Raw genomic sequence first — 17,664 nt, forward strand, 5'->3', positions numbered from 1 at the left:
CCTGGACAGACACCCACTGGAATTCTATTTATCTGCCCTTGGTAATATTTTCCAACCAGCAAAGGAAAGCATTCATGTAAACCCTTGATTAACTCTCGTTAACAGCCACCTTCAGGAATTTCAGCAGTAGAGTTAAGTTATTTACGTCAGTGTAGTGGGCAGATGTGAGATGTGTAGATCTTACTATCGTGAACAGACAAGCTTGTGGTTTTTGATGTTTTTTCACCTTCCATCAAAAACAGGAAATTCAGCATTGACATTTACACCAGCCTACCCTTCATTGCTAATTAAAAATGTAAAAGTCAGTGGAACATCTAACACCTCATACTAAAAATTGTAAATTTTATTTGAGAACCACTTTCATCATTTAAAATAACAGGGCAATTTTAAAAAATGGTTACACATTTAGTTTTTTGTCCTCATTTTGTACATATTTTCTCCTCCTGTCTTGAGGTTTTCCTGCTCAACGTTTTATGCTGTGGTTGAGAAGGCAGATCATCAACTTCAGACTTCTTTTTAAACTCGGTCTTTTGCCAGAGCCCTCTTGACTTCCACTCTTTCTTGCTGTCTGCAGGAAATGTTGTAGCTTCAACTGAGCTCCTTGTTATGATGGTGGCATGTTTATCCGGAAAGCGTTCAGTGACAGTTCCCCTCCCACAATTCTGTGGCATTACTTACTGGAACGCAACATTACTGCATATTTGTGCCATCCTTAACAATGATATAATGGGGTAAACCTTCCTCTGCTTTACACCAGTAGTAGTGATGTAAAGTCAGCTTTGGAACCAGAAGTATGGGCAGAGGTGGGTGATGTCTACTCTCCATCTATTTCGCATTGCTTGACCAATTCTGGGTGATTCAGTCTTGCTGAAAACTGGCAAAAAAACAAAGCAAATATGGATGTTCAATAAACCATAAACTTCTCCAAATATTACTTCAAAATCACTCTCCCAAAATCTCCCATATCCAATCCCCTGCCCCGGTTTTCAGAGACACACTGTACCCACTTTGGACTCAATTCACTGAAACACTGTACCTCATCCAAATCCCCACCTGTTCACAGAGACTCTCCTTCTCCAACCTTCTCCACGGCACTCTTCTCCCTCTCTCCCCTCTACTCAATGTGTAATTCCTCTCCTCCACTCTCAATTCAGCCTGGGACTCTTTTCCTATCTCTGCCCCTCCGTTTAAGCTAACACTCTTCTCCTTCTCCACCCTCAATACAACCTGGCACTCTTCTCCTCCTCCAATCCAGTTCAAGTTGATACTCTTCTTCTACCCCTCCATTGAAGTTGGCACTCTTGTTCGCTCCGCCCCCTACTGAGCTGGTATTCTTTTCCACCCCTAGTTGAAAATGGGACTCTTTTCTCCCTCTAATTCATTCAGGCCAAGGGACACTCTTCCTGCCCCCTCAATTAATGCTGGAATTCTCCCTCCCGACTCCCAGATCAGATTTATCCCAACCTTTTTTCCCTTTTGTTTCTAAAGACTTCAGTCCTGAATAACTTTACAGTTCCTCGGATCTGATATTCCTTTGTGAAGTAATGGTTTTCTTTAAGGAAATTGTAATTTGTGACATTTTTGGATTAAAATCATATTGCATTATTTCAATGAAAGAAATTTAATTACAAACAGGGAACAAATAGAAAAAGCAAGATCATAAGACTGCATGCATGTCAATCATTCGAGTTTCACATGGGCAGTGTTTGGTCACAGTTGAAAGTTCGTTCATGTTTGGCATCAAAATCAGCAGAGAGATGCCCCCATTCAAACTTCCACTGATCAGCTAAGCTGCCCCACCGGTCCCTGAAACTAGGCTCTGATATACACACGCATTCAACTAGCACACAATACCTGTCCCTCGCTTCTTATGAATTGGTGCGAGCTTGCTCCCTTTGTTTGCAGGAATTTCAGGCACATTATTCGGGCATCTACCTGTCAGCCACACAGTTAAACTGCCCCATTGCCTGTTGATTACATTATTTTAGCATCAATGATTTTGCAGTACCATTGGTCAGTTCTAATAGGAGAAAGTGTAAGATGCTGAATGGAAATGTTGCTCTGCAAATGCAAAGTTGCCAAGTTCCAAAAATGAACTTCATTTGGAATATTAGGCAAGTGCGATCAGTCTCCTCAGGCACTCCGAATCATCCTCTTCCCACAATTTTGAGGTAGTTCTTTGGTAAGATGTTTACCTGATTTTTGGGAGTGCTGAAATTTGACTTGCCAAACACACAGGTTAGACATGGACAGTCAGCATTTGGCTACAGTGCTCATTCACTGCTTCTGCGTTTTAGGCTGAAAATCAGCAAGGGACCACCATCATTCAAATTTCCGGTCCTGTATTAAGACTCCATGGCTCGGTTTTAATGGGCTCATTTGCTGCTGCCTCACATGGTCCTCACACACAGCGGAAGAGTCAGAGTGGAAAGGAGATTTGGAGGGAGGCCATGATGAAGATGGAACTGCTCAGAGAAAAGAGGCTCTGAATAAAGGGGGTGGGGAGTGTGTGTATGTGTGTGTGAGAGAGAGAGAGAGAATATAGTTTGCTTTTCCATAGATTTGTACATAACACTTGCGAATGATTGGGTCTCACAAGGTTTTTGATTTCATTCTGTTCCACATCACCCATGATTGCACAACATAGCTGCTGCTGTCGCAATTTTCGTTTTGCAAGTGTTTTTATTTATTAATTTTAAGGTGTGGCTATTTTAAATTCGAGTGTGACATTAGGCTCCAAAATCCTGCAGAATGCACAATACAAAGTATCAAAATCAAAATGTTTTGGAGGTAGAGGCATATTCCCTAAAAAATAATAAATATATCTCAAGTCATCAACATTTGAATCCTCCTTCAGAAATGTCCAAGTACAATCAAAGTGTCAAAAGTGTAATTTGTAGCTACAAATTACACTTTTGAGCACTTTGATTGTTTTTCCTCTAATAAAAGTGATTGATTGTTAAGTAAAACACACCTTAAGCTTGTTTCCCTCTGCATTTTCAGTGCAACAACTTGTTTTTACTTGTCATAGGTCAATATTCAGGGATGCTTTTGATACTGTCAGCTTTTTGGGGGGCTCCATCTCTCCTTTCGCAGTTATCAGACAGCTTTTGCTAGTTTTCACAGTTAACATGTTTGAGATTGATATATTAGGTGGCCACCAAAAGTGCAACATCTGATCTAAATGTAAATTAGGATTTTTATATTTAATCACTGAGAAACCAAAATGATGGATCAATGCTCAAGGTGACAAGATTGAAAGGAGAATGGCTCAGCAGAACAGATTTTCCTCTTTACTGCTCGGGTGAAGAGCATCACCTGTGTGGAGCACAAGGAGGAAAATCAGACAATGTGGATCGCAAGCCCATACAAAAGCCTGCACGAGTTTCTGTTCATTTAATGGATGGAAAATCAGGCAGGCTGCAGTATGGACATGCAGCCCTCCCCACCAGATTTTCCTCTTTACGCTCCACATTGGCTATGCTGTACCCGCCAAGCGCCAAAGAGGAAAGTCCACTCTTGTAAATGAGGAAACGGTGGTAAGGTGATGCTTGTAGAATCCATATTTGGAGCATAAAAGGAAAAAGAGAGGCAAGTTCAGAAAAGTACTGGAATTGCTAAAAAAACTGAATGGAGAGAGAGATTGGATGCAAGGAAGTGAGAAAAGAAATCACCTGACAGATGACAACGACACATGTCTGAACTGTGCTATTGCTTAAATATTTGACGGTATTGCATTAGTTCAAGACAAAACATAAGGAGCTCACCTGTATCTGATTCACATGAGCACAACGACACCAAATTAACATAGGTGGACCATGCCTGGTGCTCAAAGTGGTAACCGATGCAAATCTGCAAAATATCACGAGAACACTCACAGAGAAAGAGCACCTTATACTCCAGTGTGAGGATTTAATGGAAGTCGAAAGCTTGTGTGTATTTCCTCCATTATTGCTTTGCAGCATAAGCTCTTTTTTCAATACATGTATTTATATAGGATTCGACTCTGGGAATCTGAACAGTCTGCTCCCTGTTCAGTGAGAATGCTGCACACATGTTGCTACCTGTATATCCTGAATCAGCAAACATCTGTTTCATTTTACGATGCACACACTAGCTCTGTCTGTGCTATATATGCGTGGAAACGAGAAGCTGTGGTTATATACTGTACCTGCCATTACTCCACCTGTGCCGTTTAACTGCTGAGCTGCAGGTGTTCAGTGCAGTTAATCAAATCACTAAATGGTGCTGACATTTCTTGTCTATGCAAAGCAAAAGTTGTACCCTATGCTATTTATGATGATTCTACATGTCAAGCATGACCCACAGGGTAAGAACATAAGAACATAAGAAATAGGAGCAGAAGTAGGCCATACAGCTCCTCAAGCCTGTTCCGCCATTCAATAAGATCAGGGCACATATTCTACATCAACTCCACTTTCCCGCCCTATCCTCATATCCCTTGATTCCCTTATTGTCCAAAAATCTATCGATCTCAGTTTTGAATATACTCAACGACTGAGCATCCACAGCCCTCTGGGGTAGAGAATTCCAAAGATTCACAACCTCTGAGCGAAGAAATTTTTCCTCATCTCTGTCCCAAATGGCTAATCCATTATCCAGAGACTATGTCCCCTAGTTCTAGACTCTCCAGCCACGGGAAACTGCCTCTCAGCATCTACCCTGTTAAGCCCTCTAAGAATTTTATACGTTTGATCACCTCTCATTCCTTCTGAACTCCAGAGAATATAGGCCCATTCTACTCAATCTCTCCACATAGGACAACCCTCTCATCCCAGGAATCAATCTAGTGAACCTTTGTTGCACCCCCTCTAAGGCAAGTATATCCTTCCTTAGGTAAGGAGACCAAAACTGTACACAGTACTCCAGGTGTGGTCTCACCAAAGCCCTGTACAATTGTAGTAAGACTTCCTTACTCTTGTACTCCAACCCCCTTGCAATAAAGGCCAACATACCATTTGCCTTCCTAATTGCTTACTGTACCTGCATGATAACTTTCTGTGTTTTGTGGACAAGGACACACAAATCTCTCTGAACACCAACATTTACTTGTCTCTCACCTTTTAAAACATATTCTGCTATTCTATTCTTCCTACCAAAGTGGATAATTTCACAATTCCCCACATTATACTCCATCTGCCACCTTCTTACCCAATCACTTACCCTGTCTATGTCCCTTTGCAGACTCTTTGTGTCCTCCTCTCAGCTTACTTTCCCGTCTAGCTTTGTATCGTCAGCAAACTTGGATACATACACTCGGTTCCCTCATTTAAGTCATTAATATAGATTGTAGATAGCTGAGGCCCAAGCACCAATCCCTGCAGTACCCCACTAGATACAGCCTGGCAACCTGAAAATGACCCATTAATTCCTACTCTCTGTTTTCTGTCCATCAACCAATCCTCTATTCATGCTAATATATTACCCCAAATCCCATGAGCTCTTATCTTGTGTAACAACCTTTTATGCCTTTTCAAAATCCAAATATACTACATCCACTGGTTCATAAGAACATAAGAAATAGGAGCAGGAGTAGGCCAATCGGCCCCTCGAGCCTGCTCTGCCATTCAATAAGATCATGGCTGATCTGATCCTAACCTCAAATCTAAATTCATGTCCAATTTCCTGCCCGCTCCCCGTAACCCCTAATTCCCTTTACTTCTAGGAAACTGTCTATTTCTGTTTTAAATTTATTCAATGATGTAGCTTCCACAGCTTCCTGGGGCAGCAAATTCCACAGACCTACTACCCTCTGAGTGAAGATGTTTCTCCTCATCTCAGTTTTGAAAGAGCAGCTCCTTATTCTAAGATTATGCCCCCTAGTTCTAGTTTCACCCATCCTTGGGAACATCCTTACCGCATCCACCCGATCAAGCCCCTTCACAATCTTATATGTTTCAATAAGATCGCCTCTCATTCTTCTGAACTCCAATGAGTAGAGTCCCAATCTACTCATCCTCTCCTCATATGTCCGCCCCCTCATCCCCGGGATTAACTGAGTGAACCTTCTTTGTACTGCCTCGAGAGCAAGTATGTCTTTTCTTAAGTATGGAGACCAAAACTGTTCCTCCTAGTTACACCCTCAAAGGGGGCCAGTTATCGCCATGGCAACAACTAGAGACTCCACAGGTGCGACATGTGGACTGCGAACTGCTAATATCTATTTTCTTCCTGGTTACTCGCAGCAGTGTGTGGGGGATTAATCTTGCATTCCTGGAGACTCCAGGGCAATCTGGGAGAGTTCGGAACCACACTGCCCATTATAGAAACGGCCCAATTTTTGTTTTCATTGAAGTAAATGAAAATTGCGTGCTTTCTATATCCGGGGGGGCCAATCCAATGCTAGTCTTACATCCTGGTGGTAAGGTGAAAATCTACCCCATTAACTGTTCAGCTGCTAATATTGTTAGCAATCTTTTCTAGGCTTTGGTCTCAAAATAAACCATTGATAATACAATAGTATAGTATAGCAAAAAACTTGTTACAATAACTGTGACAGAGCTTTTATGGTTTTCATCAGAACATGGCTGCCCATATTGCCTTGACTTTTTAGTGTCCTAGGCCCAACCATATTCAGCTGCTTTATCAATGACCTTCCCTCCATCATAAGGTCAGAAATGGGGATGTTCGCTGATGATTGCACAGTGTTCAGTTCCATTCGCAACCCCTCAGATAATGAAGCAGTCCATGCCCGCATGCAGCAAGACCTGGACAACATCCAGGCTTGGGCTGATAAGTGGCAGATTTACTATCTTGTTCTTCTGGATATTCTTTGACGCTAAAAATATAAATATGGGTTGTACTCAATATACTTATGCTCGCATGTTGCTAAAAAGTGAGCATAGTCTTGCCTCCAAAAATGACAAATCCAATCTGACCAATTACCGCCCCATCAGTCTACTCTCAATCATCAGCAAAGTAACGGAAGGTGTCGTCGACAGTGCTATCAAACGGCACTTACTCACCAGTAACCTGCTCACCGATGCTCAGTTTGGGTTCCGCCAGGACCGCTCGGCTCCAGACCTCATTACAGCCTTGGTCCATACATGGACAAAAGAGCTGAATTCCAGATGTGAGGTGAGAGTGACTGCCCTTGACATCAAGGCAGCATTTGACCGAGTGTGGCACCAACGAGCCCTAGTATAATTGAAGTCAATGGGAATCAGGGGGAAAACTCTCCGGTGACTGGAGTCATACCTGGCACAAAGGAAGATGGTAGTGGTTGTTGGAGGCCAATCATCTCAGCCCCAGGGCATTGCTGCAGGAGTTCCTCAGGGCAGTGTCGTAGGCTCAACCATCTTCAGCTGCTTTATCAATGACCTTCCCTCCATCATAAGGTCAGAAATGGGGATGTTCACTGATGATTGCACAGTGTTCAGTTCCATTTGCAACCCCTCAGATAATGAAGCAGTCCGTGCCCACATGCAGCAAGACCTGGACAACATCCAGGCTTAGACTGATAAGTGGCAAGTAACATTCGTGCCAGACAAGTGCTAGGCAATGACTATCTCCAACAAGAGAGTGTCTAACCACCTCCCCTTGACATTCAATGGCATTACAATCACCGAATCCCCCACCATCAACATCCTGGGGGTCACCATTGACCAGAAACTTAACTGGACCAGCCATATAAATACTGTGGCTACAAGAGCAGGTCAGAGGCTGGGTATTCTGCGACGAGTGACTCACCTCCTGACTCCCCAAAGCCTTTCCACCATCTACAAGGCACAAGTCAGGAGTGTGATGGAATACTCTCCACTTGCCTGGATGAGTGCAGCTCCAACAACACTCAAGAAGCTCGACACTATCCAGGACAAAGCAGCCCGCTTGATTGGCTCCCCATCCACCACCCTAAACATTCACTCCCTTTACCACTGGCGCACTGTGGTTGCAGTGTGCACCATCCACAGGATGCACTGCAGCAACACGCCAAGGCTTCTTCGACAGCACCTCCCAAACCCGCGATCTCTACCAACTAGAAGGACAAGAGCAGCAGGCACATGGGAACAACACCACCTGCACGTTCCCCTCGAAGTCACACACCATCCCGACTTGGAAATATATCGCCGTTCCTTCATCGTCGCTGGGTCAAAATCCCATGAACGAATAAAAAAAATTCCATGTACCCTGATATCCTCCACTGCACCGCTGGAGCTAGCTGATATCAACTGGGGCAGTGGTGGCAGGTTCTATAATTGGCCTTAGTTCTCCTGGGCAGGGGCTAGAGAAAAGCCAGCCAGGATTCCCATTCTATATTGCTATACAATGCCTCCCACTGGAAAGCACTGGTGCGTGGACATTGGGTAAAGACAGGGTTGTGTTTTGTTAGGATGCCCTCCACAATTGAATAGATTGTCTAGAATCATCCATGAAGAATGGCCATGTGGGTGAGCATAAAGGGTGTGGTTTACACCATCAAAATGGAGCATGCAACATACTTTATTTTCACTGGGATCACCGTTTCTTGTAGTAAGGTAGAGAAGTCATCATGGAATCAGAGGACCACCCACGGAACTCAGCCCTGAGCAGTTACATTCCAGGACATGGCATTTCCATGATCCCAGTAGTGCTGGAACTGTTTTCTTTATTCTCCTAACCTTCAATCTCTTCAATGCTACTTCTTCTGCCTCCGACATTGCAAAGCATTTGTTTTTGGTTGTTGCAGTGTTTGTGGACACCTAAATCATCCAGTTTATTTTGTTGCTAATTTGACTTCTGTTTGCTATTATAAATGAGGTAAACGGCTCCTTGTACTCTACTCTGACAATCTGCATTATCCTCAGTCACAGATGAGCACCCCTTACTGCACCATTGTCCCATATTCCACATCAGCCATCCTCTTGGTTTCTCTGAATAAGAAAGCCTGTTTAATACCAGTTTGCACTGAATTGTGGATAATTTTATGTTGTCGACCTGTGTCCATTGTATTTGATTTTTCCTTAATCCCTTTTTTTTTCTCTTGTTTTAGGACATGGCTTAATAACTGGTATCCTGATCTTAGCTTTAATTTTCATTATCATTATCCTGATGCTTTGTTACCTGCACAGAAAGAGACGCGTAAGTGTATTTACTATTCAAATGAGTAATTTTAGTGTATTGAAAGGATATTGTTCAATAAAGCACAACTCTATGATGATTGGAATTATTAGCATTATATTATATAATTAATGAACCATGTTCCTTATTTTGTCTGTGTCAGGTGAGAACACTGGGGGGATAACAAAGAATAAATATAACAAGATGGCCTCTGCCACCACCTTGCCCAAGTGATCATATTTCACATGTGAACCTTAACAGTGAATATCAGCTGGCTAGTTTACCACAAGGGGCAGCATAGCTGAACCCAATTGTGTTCTCGCCTGATGTCCACATTTGCACTTCCAGTAAGGGGGGTCACCAGATGAAGAGCAGAAAACTTGGCCGATTTCCCCTTCCCCACACCAGGCCATCGAGGCCTTTGCCCAGGTGAGATTAGCCACCTCAACACAGACCGGGCAATCAAAACTAGTCTCTTTAGCCACTTCATTATAGGAATAGCTTTATTTCTGTAATATTAACACTATACTATAAAAATAACACTATAAAATAATTTTAAATTTTAAAAAAATGAAACACTTTAGAGGCAATTTTAACTCCCTCCGTCTGGCAGAAACCAGGTGGAACGGGAGTTAATTTCTCAGCACTTTGTTGCCGCCCCACGTCTATATTAAAGCTGGGCGGCAGAGGAATCCACCCTACTGTGTCAAACTTTATACTGGGTTTCAATTCACTGAAAGAAAATTCCCTTTGGAGCTAAACTTCAGTCAGAGACCAATGCCTGGAATTTCCTCGGGGGTTCTTCCCATCTACCGCCGTAACTTCAGCGGAACATTTGCAGAAACCTGGAGAATTAGCTGAAACAGCCATTTACACTGTTTCTCCAGAGTCTCCGCCAAAGTGATGGCAGGAGATCAGGGAACCCGTATGGAAATTCTACCCCTAATTTTCTTTTTGATTATGGGTCCCACCTTCAAAATGGCACTGAGGAGACAGATAAGAAATAACAATATTACACCCAAGCTAAGTTCACTGTGAAGAATTCCTTCAAGGGAGTGTTATGGGACAAAGTTCTCTAAGCTAATTTAAACCAGAAGGTGTCAGTGTTGCTACTCATGCTATTTGTCAAGAGGGTTAAATTTGTGCGGGGATTCTCCCGAATGTCCCCCATAACTTTGGTGGAAGATCTGCAGAAGCCCCGAAGAACCGGTGTAAATGGCGGTAATTCCACCTGCCTGGATATTTATATTCTGCACTTGCAATTACTGCTACTGCACTAATACAGCCACTGTAATGTGGGTAAAAACATTGCAGCATCAGACAGCAAGAACACTTCCCACACAAAGGTAGCCATTTTAAAACATCAAGTTTGACAGTAGTATGCCATTGTTGATGTGAAGATAGTACTTCTGCCAGTTTTGGAATAAAAGAGCAGAAGTATTTAAAGGAATAATGGCATAATAAATGGGAATGTTAAATGTGAACCTTTGTTTTTCCTTAATATTTATTATTATTATTATTAATAATAATGCTCTCATAGTTTCAGTCTATAGTGAGTTATGAATGGGTACCTCATTATTGTGATAAACCATTCCTGGGGCCGAACTAATGACATTGTATGCCTGTCCCTGTTAAATGAACAATTTCCTAAATATTTGTCCTTTTAATTTGCAAAGACTATAGTCACAATGGCAAAGTGTTGGTTTGTCAGCCATGTCCCAGAGGAGGATGTGTATAGAAATACCAATCTTCTCTTTAGGGAAAGAAGGGACATTAATAAACAAGTCATCCCAGGCAACAGTCACCCATCTCCTCACATCTGGATCAACAGCAGGGTTGGCACAGGCCCAGAAGCAAGTTATCTGCCTACCTCCCTGCCCTCTCAGCTGGGGAACAGTTATGGTGCTGGAATTGCTAAAAGAGGAGAAAGGATAATACATAATGAATGGGAGAAATGATCTGCTTTGACTTATAATGAGATAACTTAGTACTCAAAGTCAATGATGAATTCTGAAGTGGGGTCAGTTTAGGAGGTAAATTTTATGATTCAGTGCTCCTGGTGTAGAGTTTCATGCAACAGGAGCTCATATTGAGAATTCAGGGATGGAGGTCAGTGTACAGTGGCAGAGAATCATGCAAGCCGTGACTTGGGCATGCTGACCTTGGTAGCTGAAATCATGATATGTGTTTCTGTTATACGCACCTCTGCACCAAGAGCGTTAAATCGCAAAACTTAGCTCATCATCCTATTCCAATTTCACTCGTGCTCAGATCAGTTTAGATCACAAGTGACACACTGTGGCCACTTCAGGTAACTGCAGGTTTAAAGTTTCAACACATATCACAGTGCCTATGAGCATGTGGGCCTTACAGCAAGCAAAGGGAACAAATAAATGACAATTCAGGTTTAGATTCAGGCTTCTCCAAACCTGTTCATATCATTCGAGGAAATTGAAGGGAATAAAGGCTAAAAATATGTAATTTGTTTTGACTGGCATTGTACTTTTGAAGTGTGGTCACTGTTGTAAATTTGGAAAACACAGCAGCCAATTTGCACACAGCAAGCTCCCACAAATAACCAGATAATCTGTTTTAGTGATGTTGGTTGAGGGATAAATATGGGCCAGAACACCAGGGAGAACTCCCCTGCTCTTCTTCGAAATAGTGTCATGGGGTCTTTACATCCACCTGAGAGAGTTAACATCTCATCTGAAAGACAGCATCTCTGACAGTGCAGCACGCCCCTAGTACTGTACTGAGGCATCAGCATGTGATCAAGTATAAAAACAGAAAATGCTGGAGAAGCTCAGCAAATATGGAGAAAGCAACAGAGTTAACATTTCAGGTCAAAGACCTTTCATCAGAACTGGTTATTAACTCCATTTCTTTCTCCACAGCTGCTGCCTGACTTGCTGAGCTTCTCCAGAATTTTCTGTTTTTATTTCAGATTTCTAGCATCGGCAGTATTTTGCTTTTAGTATATGATCAAGTATCTGTGGTGGGACTTGAACCCACAACCAAGTAAGAGTGCTACCACTGAGCCAAGACTGACGCCTACTGTAGGCACATAATCACACACATCACATGCCCACACATACACTGTTCCATATACTCCATTAACACGTGTGCACGAATTCTCACTGAGTACACATTAATGCACCCAAACACAACACAGCATACTTACAAACGCACAGACCTGATATATCTCAGCCCTGAGTTTCCATGGGGGTTGTCCTGAACTCCTTCCTGATATGTATGGTGCTTGCATATTGTTAACTGGCATTAGATGACCCCCTGATGGGAATAAACACATCATAGCAATTCAACTTCTCTTGTATTATGTTTGTTATGCTTTGACAGGAATATTCTAGAAGGTCTGGAAATAAAACCACTTAGTTATTACCACCAATGTAAGTGCTTATTTGGACATAACACCAGCGTAACTTCAATGGGAGACTGGTAGGACCCTTGGGAAAACAGTGTAAATGGCTAACAGCAGCCTTCTCTCATTCCTGTCTGCACCGACACGAGCTGAATGATAAGATCGCTAGTAATGGCAGTGTGTTATTTTGTACTTTTACAGAGGTATTCCTTCGACCTCTTCCACAAAACTGCTGAAGATGCTAACATTCCCTTGAGTAGTCCAGTTATCCCAGGAGCCTTCGAAGCAATTCCAGGTATAATCTATGTATGTTTGTGTCTAGCACAGTCCTGTCTCATTTCAGACATTATACTACGAAGTTTCAAAAATATATAAAAAAAGAAAGGAAGTCAGTTATTTCCTGCTGGTTTTTCTGACCTTGATAATTCGGCCTCTCCCCAATGGCAGGAGGTGAAGATTTGAAAGTAGCTGCCAATCTGAAGAAACTTCTCTGGGTAATTAGCCTCTTATTTTCCTCAGGCTGTGCCTGTTTAAACAACCTATCCACAGGGAGAACCTGAGAATGGGCCAGTTATACACAGCTCCATCTTAGCAGCTAACTGTCACAACTGCACTTCAGACCCGAGACTACCTGTAGACAGTGCCATGGAGGATCTGCTAGTGTAATATAAATATGACAAGTATGTGTGAGGATTTATGAAGATTAACAAATACATTGCAGTACACAGGCACTGTTCCCACTGCCTGGGGCTTAAATCAGGGCTTTGTGTTGGAGGAGGGGGAGGGGGCAAAAACAAAGGCTTACTTTATAGAAGCTAAGAAGTTAGTTAATTTATCAAATGCCATTTCTTTTAAGTGATGGGCTCCATTACCCATTCATACTTTGTCACAGCCTTCTTTATCTATTGATATTCTTTTTTTTGTAAATAGGTACATTTTATTTTAATTAATTATTTTTTGCCTCCACCAATCAAAAACCATGTCTTGTTCCTGACTCAGTACAGTCCAGAACCAAATAGCCCTGATTCTTGATGAGAGCCCCATAGTCGTGTTAAACATCATCATCTCTGACTGTACGTCCTCCTATTTGTGGCAATGCTGCAAAACTCCTATGCAAGACCCTCCCTAAAACCCACCTCTTTGACCAAGCATTTGAGCACTCCTAATATCTCTTTCTTTGGCTCGGTATCCATTTTTGTCCGATTATGCTTCTGAGGAGCACCTTGGGATGTTTTTCCACATTGAAGGCGCTACTTAAATGCAAATTTTTGTTGTAGGCTGCAAGACCCCATATGCAAGAATATGACTGAAACGGCACTACAAGGGTTCAATTTTTTTGTCAAGAACACAAAGACTGCTGCAGCTCCAGCTCTATATTCTGTATTGATTCAAAAGTTCTGAGCAGAATACTGGTGACAAAACGTCACATAACCCTTTTACAGACTCATAGAAAATGCAGTTGCTTGGAACTGTTTCTCTTGTACATGGTTATTCAAGTGCAATGCTAACTATTACTCGCTCAACCAGAATTGTTGAAGCATGCATTAGTCTATACAAAATCTGTCATCTCCTGGTAACCCAGTACAATTTATCTAAACTACATCCAATGACCATCAGGGTCATTTCTATGAGACAACTCTTTTGACCAAAATTCCACCTAACACAAAAATGTTATCAACTAATAGACCTGCTGATAATCACAGTCAAATTCACTATTTGAATTCTGTGGGTGATTAGATAAACTGGACCTCCCAGCATGCACCGCATATATAATTATTTCATTCTGTCTCTGTACTTAATATCACTTACTGTATTGCAATGTTACAATTAATCGGGCTGATTTTCCTGGGTCTGCGCTCTGGTGCACTGGATCACCTGGGGCACAGTGAATATTGGAAAATTGGGCAGGAAAGAGCACACGCCTGATTTTCTTTACATTTAAATTAATGGGAGAAAAATCAGGCATGTTCCTTTACTGCCCTGCGCTCCCACCCGCCCGATTTTCTGATATTGACTGTGCCCAGTGCACCTGGGTACAGGCCCAGGAAAATCTTCCCACAAATATCATCATTTTTCTGAACTAATGACTAAACAAGGGTTTTTTTCTCAAACTATTTGAACTTTTTTTCCCACTAAAAATCAACCATTCTTGGGTCTTAACCCCAGCCTCGGAAGAGTTTCCCTAACACAGCAGTGGCAAAATTTTCCCATTTCTAGTATCTCGGAGCGAGATTGCCAATTTAATGCCAAAATTGAGATCACTGAAAGGGAATTATTTTGCAGTTCTAAAGCAAAATTCGAAAAGAATTAAGAGTGCCATGAATGTTATTTAGAATATTATCGAGTTGAATTTTCATGGGGGTTCCCCATTTTCCATTCTCCCTCTGTAGCTTTGATGGAAGATCGGCAGATACCTTAGAGAAACAGCGTGAACAACCATTTATGCCATTTCTCTGGGATTTCCTCTAACCTTTCACTAAAGTTGCAGTGGACAACTGGGAGAAATCCAGCTGAAATTCCAGGCGTAGGATTTTAGTACCTGGTGTGTTTGGTATCGTCAAAGCAGAAGTCAAGCACGGAGTTTAACAGAAGTTCCATGTTGCAGCTCATATGTAGAGAAACACGACCTTGTATTGTGAACGCTGCACCTGCTGTTCAGCATTGAGTGGGTGAAATGAGACTGGAGCACGTGTCATTACAAGGAAATGGTTGACTGAAATAGTATTCTCTCATCAAACGTGGGCATGAAAGCAATTACAGTTGTTTAATTTTGTTGTTTTGTTATGCTCGGGATTCAAGAAGAAAAGCAGTTTGAGGTCTAATACGTTCAGGCCTAACTGTAGTATTGAACAAGAGAGCTGAATAATTGTAGTGAAATTAAAGATATTGCATTATAGTCTGAATTGCTTGTAAAGCTAATGTGAGAGGCACTCAATGTTATATTTTTAATATATTAGCGGTAAAAGGTTTTAAACTCTTGAATCACTGGCCCGAAATTCCTGAGATGGGAGAGGATATAAGTCTAATTTCTGCCTTGGGGGCCCCAAAAAATGGCCACGACCTGGTTTTGCTGAGATCCTGCCCATTTAGACCAGACTTTTAAATTTTGGTCCAGGGGTGGGTGCTGTGGCGTATCTTCTGCCCTCCTCACCCCCCTCCATATTAAGGGGGCAAGTATGGGAGAGTTCCCAAGCTTCGCAGGGAAATTCCTCCCTTTACATCCATGAAAGGCCTCAGTGGAAGTAATGCCAGTTGAGACCTTGCATGAGTCCATTTGTAGCCCCCTGAAGGACCAAACCTTTACTGGAATAAGGTCATTGATCCCAGAGGAGATGGATTACCTTCTCGAGTGGCATAGTGGCTCCAGTGGGAATCGAAGAATTACCAAAGAAAATTTGCCTTTGGCTAGTTGGGCCTCGGGGAGATTTCCGCTCTGCCTTACAAGAGTGGATTGGCTCAGGTCGGGGAGGGCACTGCTAATGTGCCCTTGCAGGTGCTGGCAGGCCGTATTGGATATGCAAATAACCCTATCTCAGGGATTTCGGAGAGGGTCCCCAGCCAGGGATTAGGGCAGGTGGGATTTCCACTCTGCTGCACTTGCACCAGCAGAGCGGGCTCCCATGAATTTCCTTATCTTCCTTTGATACCATGACTAGGACTTTCTGCTTTGGGCTCGCAGCTCACCTTTTCTAACCACATTTAATGGGCGCAAAATCGCAGGCCTCAGAGCACAGAAATGGAAACTCTGGGCCCTTATTCCCATATTTGTTCAAACTTTTCTATGTTTACAGACAGAGAAGATAATAAGGATGTTGAGCAGGTGAACGAAGACAAGGTCAATCATGATAAAACTTCAGTGGTCAACCTGAACTTGTCTGAGGAAATTAATGAGAAACAAAACAACTGTGAGACTGAAACAAACCACATCCCAGGTAAGCACCATGGAACAGGACGAGTAGCAATGGGGGACATGACGATTCTGAGTAAAGCAACAAGATATTTGGTTGTGCCATTTGTAATTCATTTCATTTTGTTTGTTTGGAATGGAACCATGTGGGATGTAATAGCCCAGATTAGAAAATGAAGCGTTGTTTGTCACAAAGCTCTGCTTGAGGGAATAATTATTCCCTTCTGGTCATTCCCTGCTTTCTGTCACTTTTTTCTAAAGTCCATTTGCACCACCTCCGCTGAAGTTACGGCAGACGATTAGGAGAATCCCCACAGAAAATCCAGCCCAAAATCTATAGGATGGGCAGTTGTCTACCTGGAATTAGAGTACGTATTGAGGAAAGCTTAGAAGGAACACTGAGGGGATAGGAAGGGAGTCAGTGGTGGGGCTAGGCTGCCGCACAAACTCAAAACCCTGAGCGAAGCATGCCCTGCCACAAGGGATGTCTGGAAAGCTGCTTTTACCAATATGGTGGCACCTGTAATGCAGGTGTAGATCGGGTGTGGGATGTTGCGCTCCAAAATTGGTGCTTTTTGCCCTCGTTTTCCACCAGGTGCAATAAGGACTGATTTCTCCTGTTCTGTGAAAGTAGTTTACAATGGTCTGTGTTGATGTTTAATCACTAATTGTGAAACTCATCCCATAATTGAGAGGGGATGAAATAAAATCATGAGCAGCTAAGTGATAAACATCCATGGTCATTGGTCAAATGTGGTGTATTTATGATTTGGCTTACTGCGATATTTTTAGCCATTAAAGCAATGAGTGCATGTTTGATACTCTGGTTATCAATTATGATGTACTATTCCAATGATTGAAGATGGCGGAGCAGATTTTCCTCCTCACCGCCTGGTCCTAGGAGCTTGGCAGGGTAGGATCGCTTCTCTCAAATTTAGGCTCACGCTCCTCAAGATTTTCCATCTGTTCATTTTAGAGGACAGTAAATTGTGAGCAGCTTGTGTCTGAATTTGCGATAAGAGCTGCTGCCCTGCCAAGGTCTTACATGTGGGCACTTGAGAGGAAAGTTTGCCCTGGCACGTCTTGGATATAACGAAAAAAAATCATATTGAGCTAACACGCACAATTATTTCTGTGGTAAACTCAAGACTATATGTGGAGAGTGAGTCATCTTGGGGATACTAGATTAGTAGTTGCCAGTTGTAAACAGTTGTATAAAATGTAGGAAAGTTCAAAGAGGAAATCGAGTTTGTGGTTGACTAACTTGTGCTTCTCCTTTGCAAAATCTTATACTTGGCCTGCTAGAAGGATGGATTTA

The 17,664-nt window shown here is 42.4% G+C and overlaps 1 protein-coding gene across 4 annotated transcripts in view; it reads left to right on the forward strand.

Annotated features, from left to right (window-relative positions):
• Positions 1-17,664, forward strand: part of LOC137327071 (uncharacterized) — a 323,001-nt gene that overhangs the window by 93,005 nt on the left and 212,332 nt on the right. For all 4 annotated transcript variants that reach the window (XM_067992511.1, XM_067992483.1, XM_067992492.1 and 1 more), the window contains exons 3-5: positions 8,990-9,078; positions 12,641-12,734; positions 16,231-16,371. In XM_067992511.1, coding sequence (XP_067848612.1) covers positions 8,990-9,078; positions 12,641-12,734; positions 16,231-16,371 — 324 coding nt within the window. The remainder of the gene's footprint in view (positions 1-8,989; positions 9,079-12,640; positions 12,735-16,230; positions 16,372-17,664) is intronic.

Source organism: Heptranchias perlo, chromosome 1 (genome assembly GCF_035084215.1).
Source record: "Heptranchias perlo isolate sHepPer1 chromosome 1, sHepPer1.hap1, whole genome shotgun sequence".
In the NCBI taxonomy this organism is placed as follows: domain Eukaryota; kingdom Metazoa; phylum Chordata; class Chondrichthyes; order Hexanchiformes; family Hexanchidae; genus Heptranchias; species Heptranchias perlo.